The sequence below is a fragment of the Tasmannia lanceolata genome, unplaced genomic scaffold (assembly GCF_043159265.1).
Source record: "Tasmannia lanceolata isolate RefF3 unplaced genomic scaffold, GAP_Taslan_0.1 ptg000016l, whole genome shotgun sequence".
Lineage (NCBI taxonomy): Eukaryota > Viridiplantae > Streptophyta > Magnoliopsida > Canellales > Winteraceae > Tasmannia > Tasmannia lanceolata.
This window is the reverse complement of record NW_027518693.1, coordinates 12,079,043-12,087,602: the sequence shown is the minus strand read 5'-3', so window position 1 is coordinate 12,087,602 and position 8,560 is coordinate 12,079,043. Positions and strand designations below refer to the sequence as shown.

The window sequence follows — 8,560 nt, the reverse complement described above, 5'->3', positions numbered from 1 at the left end:
GAACTATCAGACCCTTTCTATCCCTTTCATCAATCTCTTCTAAGGCCCCAACAAGCACCCCATTCACCCCCTCCCTTTAGTATTCTTCACCAAGATAGCCTCAAACACCCTCCACCCACTCTATTTCTTTATATATATGATCAAACCCTTTGCATCCTTTCCATCAATCCCTTCTACGATCCCCATAAGTACCCAATTCATTCCTCTCTAGTATTCCTCACCAAGGCAAATTAAAGCCTCAAACACCAATCCCCCCCATGCCACATTTACTCTCTCCCCCGTGCCAATCGATGGAAAATCGGGCAATCTTGTCGTTGCTCGAGCAAACATCTGGTGGTCGGCGATCAAAGATGGGCGGATTCTTTCGAATGTTCAAACTATTCCCCCTATTGAGCTCCGGGTGCAAAATGGTGGCACTATTGGGACGTCCACGCAAGACCCTACTCTCTAACATTGTGACAACCGGAACTTTGTTCGGGTATCGTAAAGGGAGGGTGAACTTGGCCATACAAGAGGACCCGAAATTCGCACCGAATTTTGCTATAGAGCTACCCATCCTCACAACCACATTGCACAAGGAAATGGAATCAGGCTTGGTGAGAATTGCACTAGAGAGTGAGACTAGGTCCCACAAGAGAAAACTCTTGGATGAATTAGTTTGGGCCGTCTATTTCAATGGTCGTAAGATTGGTTATTCAATCAAAAGAAAACAAACATCCGATGATGAAAACCATGTCATGCAGCTCTTGCGAGGTGTTTCGATGGGCGCCGGAGTTCTTCCTTGTCCATCGGAGAAGGAAGTTGCCGATGGGGAATTGACTTACATTAGGGCTCCCTTCGAGAGGGTGATCGGATCGAAAGACTCCGAAGCCTTCTACATGATAAATCCCGATGGCACAGGTGGACCGGAGCTTAGCATCTTCTTCGTGAGAAATTCATGAAAAATCTTGATGCCATTCTTCTCTTGTTATGTAAATTGCTTGTAATCCAACATGAAAACTCACTCCCCCAATTCCACTTTTGTGAAACCACTCTTACTATCTTGTTCTCTACTACAATAAACACAAAGTACAGGATTTGTTGATATAATTTTCCACTGATCATCTATAATTTCAAATCAAAACCTTTAGACCATTTCTAATTTCTTTGAATGAACATTAGTTTATGATCTTAGTTTTATCTAATCAATTTATCACTATTCTTGAACCTAAATCAATTATTTGGCAAGAAAAGCTGAGATTAGGCAGACCCGCATGCTTTTGAAAATTAGTATACAAAATATATAATATTTTCGATGTTTTGAAATTTTAGTCTATGCTCTTACCAAACTTATAAACTAGCATGTTTTTCGTAAAAATAAAATAGCATGGAAACATTAGTCTATGATCTTATCAAATTTATAAAATAGCATCTTTTTATCATCAATCAAATATCAAGGCAAGATAATTTTATCATGGGGCCATGTAAGTGCAATCAATACCGTTGATATCATGAAACAATAAGAGGCAATTAACTCTTAATTTTGTCTTGGTTCAAACTAGACCGACATCCGATGCGTAAGATAAAGGATTATAAGAATCAATGGCTGAGATTTGCTTGGTGGAATCCTAATCGATATTTGACGGCTCATCTGATAAATGTAAAGATTATGTACATTTAGGTGAATATTATGGTCGTCGGTAGGATTAAGGGATATGATCACATCCACATGGCACACGTATGGGTGCAAAATGTGCAGAGCCTTACAATTTTTTTTAGCAATTTTCATATCAATATTATGTGGGATTTGCTAAGGACCATCTCTGAAGGCATTTCTCGGAATGGCTGTTGCATGAGAGAGCAGCCGCATAGGCTCAGATTTTGGCTTATTCGTTTAATTCATCTGAGGTTGCTGCTTTCTCATGCAACAGCCGTTCGGAGAAATGCCTTCTGCGATGGTCCCTAGTAAATCCCATATTATGTTTGCTACATGGAAAGATAATAGGTTCTTTGCTTATTTAATTTTTTATTTAGATGGCACAAATTTATCTATTATATAATAGCAATAAGAGGGGTTAATGTTACCAAGGTGGTGTCCAAATCCTACGTTGCACACAACGTTCACTTTCTCTTTTTCATTAGTTTCCTTAATCTCTCCAAACAGCTAAAAACCTTCACTTTTATCTCTTTCATTAGTTTCCCCAATCATTCTCTCGGGGTCCAATCTCTCCCTAAAATCCCTCCCCACTTCACTTCAAAACTGATTCTTTAACAACAACCCTATTAATTATTTAATCACAACTCTAATTGAGATTATATCTTAACAACTTTATTTTTTATTATATCTTAAGCAATTATCATGGAAACATTCATAGGCCCTGTTTGGATTGCAAGAAAAATATTTCTTAAGGATCATTTTTTCTTAGTTTCCACGGTTTAAAGCAAAATGATAAATTTTAAGTGTATTATTATCAATCAAAAGCCTCTGTGAGTAAAATTTGAACTGGGGTGGTTAAAGTCACTTTTATTCATATGTAATCAAACAGTGGAAGAGCATGAGGTTTCGGAAAAGTTTTTTTTTTCCACACTTTTCCAAAATAATTCCAGCAATCAAAACGAAGCCTTAGGGATATTAGCTTAACCACTGGTGAGGGACAGTAGGAGATGGATAGATACGAGAGGGACCGAGCGAGGAGGGCAAGAAAAGCCTGAAAAACTTGGAAACAAAAGACTTCGCTCAAAATTTGATATTTTTACTGATTTTTTAGCCACTTCTAACCATCAACTCGCTCGTGCCGCGCTACTCCTCTTACCGCTTGATATATAACAAATACAAAAAAGGATATTAATTCACTCATTTTTATCAAAAAGAGAAAAAATGGTGGAAATGCTGGAAAAAGCCCTCTATAATATAGGCTCTTGATATCTGCACAACCATGTTTTAGCAATGGGACAAGAACAATACAAGGTATTTTTTCTAATTCGAGGCCCTACAAGAAGTCCTTTTATGCTCCATGTATTGTCAATTTTTGGCGTCAAACTTTTCCTCGTTAAGATAAGCATATGAGGTGGTCACCAAAGGGGTGGAGATCAACTTGGGCCTCGCTGCCCCGCAGGTTAGTTACTGGTCGACGCAAGAGTGTTTATTACGACTGTCGGATCCAAAGCAAGGTCTATCAAATGAACTCTTCATATCAATCATAGGTACAGGTGCAACTTGGGCGGGCTCAACCCGAAACCGACCGGTTCAGCCCGGAAAAAAGTCGGGTTGGATTGAGTTCCGGTCGGGTTCGTATTGAGGGCTTTGGCAACCCGACCCGAGTGAACCCGACATTTTTAATAATTTTTTATTTTATTTTTTAAGGTTAAAATTTCGGGTTGGGTTGAACTTGGGTCGGGTCGGGGTCGGGTTGAACAAATGGTTGCTCGGGTTGGCATCCTGACCTCAACCCTACCCAACCCGACCCGAGTTGCACCCCTAATCATAGGAGCCACTTAGCCGGTGACCTAATGTGTGATAACTTGCACCCTATGGTTTTATATATGTTTTGTAATAACTATTGGGTAGTTTGGGGTGTGTGGGGCTCTAATAATTAATGCTCCATAAGTTTATAATCTCTTATATCTTAGTGTGTAGACCAGGAATCAACATTGTTCCACTACTGATAATTTACTCTTTATTTCTAATACCTAATACAAAAATTCATCCACTGATATATGATATAAGACATAAGAGAGTACTTTTTAGGAAATTGTTCAAATTTTACTGTATGTAAGTATATGCTACATGCATAGGAAGTATTCTTCAGTTTCTTCTGTGGAATTCATTGTGAAGATTTTACAGCAGTCATTCTCTGGTGTGACAATGGCAACGACATCTATGGCAAATGCAAGGCATTGACACTTGACTCTCACTTGACAATGAGAGTAGGAGGTTGCCAGATTTTTTTTTCTTGCCAGATAGATACGTGTAGAACCTTTTGTACATCAAGCATGGGTAGGACAAGGACAAGAGTTGGATTTTTTTCCAAATGCAACTTGGATAGGGATAGGGGAGGTGGACAAACACTTGTCTTTTATTAATACTCTCTAATATCTTATGTAAAATGAGGCCACCAGCATTAATAATTATTGGAGGCCCAAGTAGTAAAAAATCCAAGTGATATGAAATTCAAAAATCCGTAAACGAGGATTAAACCAAATATGATAGAAATGAAAATATGAGTGGTCGAGGAACATTACTAGTTTAACACTACCCTTTAAGATAAATTAAGCCCCCACCACTATTGGTACTCAATTAGGTTCCTTTGCAACAGGGGCGATGCCAGAAATTTTGCACATGGGAGGCAAAAATTATAGTAATTTTTTTTCTCCAAACAAATGAAAGTAATATTATAGTTTCCAAAAAAAACCCTCTATATATATTCCATCACCAGCGGCGTAAACATCACTTCGGCTAAAATGCCCTTGGCTATATATTTCAATCTTGTTCCGGAGAACAAAACATATTCAAGTGAGGAATGATAGAATGAAGTGCGGCATACAAAAACCAGCTACAAGGGCACCTCCATTGGTCTAATCTTAAGAAAGTGAGAAAGTGGATCACTTTCTTAAGATTGGACCAATGGGGCCACCCTTGGAGCTGGTTTTTGCAAGGGTGCCCTTCAGTCTATCATTCGTCAAAAAGTGGAATGTTAAATTCTCTTGCAAACCCCACTGGTGGAACGGGACCAATGTGCATTTATAACTTGTATAAGTCAAAGAACAATAAATGGATTCAGTGACATTCACCAATAAAGGTATATTTGATCTTTCCCAAAAAATTAAGGGGGGCAATTGCCGCCCTTCCCTTACAAGTGCCGTAGCCCCTACTTTGCAACCTATATCCAGGATAGAATACCACTTTACATTGTCTTTGATGGTGTACTTGCATCGGCTCAGACCTGGCGAATATGATCATTGATCGATCTATACCAAACAATTTGCCCAACTGAAATGCTTCTTGTCAAAAGCTTTAAAATTGGAAGAAACAGAACTTGTAAAACACAAATTTAGAAGACAAGATAGGAAGACCTGGGAGGTAGTTTTTCCTTTTTGTGTATATGTTATTTTCCCACCCAAACGTTTCTCTCTTTAGAAATTTAAACAAATCATTACAAATCTAAAATCTAAAATCTTATTTTCTGGCCCTTTAATTTATAATTTATAGTAAAAACACTCCCATATATGGGTGTATCAGTGTGTGTGTGTGTGTTTTCCAATGAGAGATGGACATCTAGAAAGGAATATGAGCAGCAACAATCCTTGCTCATCTTTGCTTAGCAAGTCTTTGCGATCTCTTCTTCATTTTCTGTTCGATTGGCTTTTAGAGGCAGTTACAACTTAAATCTCCATACAAATTCTCAACAGCTAATCAAAGAAGTTAGGCCCTGTTTGGATTGCAGGAAAAGTTGGGAAAGTAACAGCTCTTCCAGCCATTCAAAAAAAATGCTTTTCCTATTTTTCATTATTTAATTACACATGAAAGATAATAACTTTAACCAGCATGAATCAAGTATTATTTAGTGGGACCTTCAATAAATGATGATAATCCCTTAAACAACATCCCCCCTCTCCTCCTCCTCTTATTATTTTCTTCTAGGCCTGGTAAAGAAGGAAGAGAATAGTCAGGCAACACCCTGCACTTTTTGAGACATAATGAGATGGGTCAGTCTAGCTCATACATTGGGTCTCACTTTTGCTTGTTCAAAATGGGTGTCTCCATAGCTAAATTTTAGATTTTTAAAGAAAGTTTCTCTCTATAAAATATTCTTTCATGCATATGAAGCGCCCAGCAGACCTTTTAAATAAAATTCCAAATTATCTTCTTTGCTCCTCTTTCTCTCTCTCTCAAACTAATCCCCATAGAAGATTCCTTTTTGGAGACATTCCTATCCCTCTACCATCTCTCTCTTCTCCTCCTTTATCTCTACCTTTCAAAACAAGAAAAATAGCATATGCTCTACAGTCTTCTAGAAACTATTTAAATAACAAGGAATATTGGATATTATTTACCTATTTACTTACTTATTTATATCTTTATTCTTTGTTTTCTTTTTGGGTCTTTTTAGTCCTATTAATTGGATTTAGGATTTAATCATTCATCATTTGCTTCATATTTTATTTATTAGTCATGCTTTAATTTTAATTAAATCATTGTATCTAGAATTTATCAGAATCTATTTATTTTTTATTCATTATATTATATCTTACTTATTAATTACTTATAGTCATACTTAACCACCTTTGAATCACTACTCTAGTCTTGATACCGATAACTATATATAAGGGTTTATTGCGATATTTAAAACTACTCCATGAAGTTACCTCCTATACATTGCGATACTCAAAAAAATAAAAAATTAACTAATTCCTTTTCTTTCTTTTTTTTCTTTTTTTTTTGTTATTACAGAAGACAATGAAAGAAAATGTCACTTTGCAAACAATAGAAGGCAATTTTGGGTCCCACATGGGGACATTGTGAAATAAGGACCACCTATCATTAGGAGACTAATAATCTACTCTTATGGTTGATAAAGGGCAACAAAAATCGGCATTAAACTTTTCTTGGCGGAATCCTACAATTTAAGTTTTCTTTAGTGTGTTTGGTTACGCTAAAGCCACGGTGGCTTAGGGGTTTTGCTTGGCATTTGTTACACAAACTCTTGGCAGCCATCGACATTTTGAAGGGATTTTATATGCCATTCTCCATTTTGTTGTCAATATTGCAATGAACTCCCATGAGACTGCTTAGCATGTTTCCAAGGTAATTATTGCATTTGTGCTAAGAATTTTGGTTAAAAAATCTTGGGAATGGTGACTTTTGTATCTATTTGTCCCACATCTCTCTCTTCACTGTCCGTATTAGTAATGACACCCCTACTTATTCACCTACTTTTCGAGTCTATGTCGTGCAACCAAACACTACTTACCACTATTCTTGGAGGTAATTCCCAAGATTGAGCATCACTCATGGATCCTAACCACCCATGTGAATATGGGACCTCTTAGGAGTCACTTCAAAATAAGGATGTAAAAAAGCGAAAAGCAGAAACATCTGATCAACGGTACAGATCGATTGTAATGTTCAGATACGACAAGAACCAATCACAGGTGGCAGCAGTAGATAAGGTATCGCAAAGACGATGACGTGTAATGAGCCACGTCATCACCCACGTCACCGCTCAAGTCGGCAGCAGAAAAAGCAGATAGGTGTGGGGCAAAGCAAAATTGCGTGCCGGCTGTAAATAGGAAAACGACAAAACGGGCTCCCTTCCAACTGCCCAACTACTTCCGTTTTCCGGGAAAAAAGCGCGGGAAAGAAGGCGCCACGTGGGCGGCGGAGAATGATGACCTCCTTCGTTCTGTCGTCTACTCCAGTCAACCGCTTAAGACCCAATCACGTGAGATTCTCCCAGCCTGGCGTGGGCCCCAGTTGCCCGTACAAAAGGGTTTCATATTCTAATATCGAATTTTAAATTGAGAAAAGTTTTTATGTCAGCCGTTGGATCAAATTAGGAGACTCTAGTATGGGGCCCACCTGTTGTCGTATAGAAACGTTCAAACAGATCTCCATGTTTTAAACGCCGATTTTGAGGCGTGAGGTGTGAACAGAAGTAGAAAAAAAAAAAAAGAGCGGAAATATGATAGTGACTTAATAATATCTTATACGAAATTCCGTTAAATTTACACAAATGCCACTGACAGAATTATAAAGCAACGAGTTGAGTGCCATTATCAAAACATAGACAAGCTTGACTCTCTCTCACTGTCTCAAACATTAGGCACGTGCTTGATGATCTAGGCCTTTGATCTCATTGATCTGATTGAACTTGGGCCCTACAAATGAACTGTTCGGATCATCCAATAATGTGGGCCCTACATGGTTTTTTTTTTCGGGTGTACTTTAATGTACGTCCAGACACCATGTGAAAACAACTCATTGAAGAGTTAGAATTTCTGCGTATTAGCAAGAATAAGACCATCGATATGACTGCGCCTTTTGTTGGATCAAAACAATCACAGTGATGGTATAATCCTAACCATCTATTAATTCAACTTTCATCTATCGATCAGGACAATTAGGAACATTAGATTGATTAATCTATTGATTAAATCAACGGTCTGGATGGTGCAATTTTCTGGGCCCATCATAAAATCAACCGCTATGGCTAATTAGAAACTAAACAACAACTAATGCATTCGGCGCAAGTTAGGTGTACTCAAAGATTTCAAAACTGCCGGCGGCCCGGTGCTTCCCCGAAATAGCGACATAGGGAAGTCATATATTCTACCCCATTTTCCCCTGGGCCAGCCCCATCTAGTGTACTCTTTTACACTAAAAGAGGGTGGCCCAAGGAAGAAAATGCACCGAATATAACATTTCCCGTTTTAAAACTGAAAATTGCGAAAGAAGCGACTTTCTAAGAAACCGACGAATCAAGCTTTAAACGCATGTAATCTTACTATTCTTAGCCCCCCTTATTTTGATACTCGTACCCCCTCCTTTTGGCCTTTTCTCTCACTATATATAATACACGCT

General features: G+C 38.1%; 1 protein-coding gene across 1 annotated transcript; it reads left to right on the top strand.

The window, feature by feature from the left end:
* On the top strand, positions 1-1,089 carry LOC143848478 (MIZU-KUSSEI-like protein (Protein of unknown function, DUF617)). The gene has a single exon (XM_077357432.1). The coding sequence runs from the start codon at positions 258-260 to the stop codon at positions 939-941; it is 684 nt and encodes a 227-aa protein (XP_077213547.1). The 5' UTR covers positions 1-257; the 3' UTR covers positions 942-1,089.
* Positions 1,090-8,560: the final 7,471 nt, after the last annotated feature.

Excerpts from the sequence above, each read along its gene's own strand:
- LOC143848478 (XM_077357432.1), top strand. The coding sequence starts at position 258 with ATGCCACATTTACTCTCTCCCCCGTGCCAATCGATGGAAAATCGGGCA.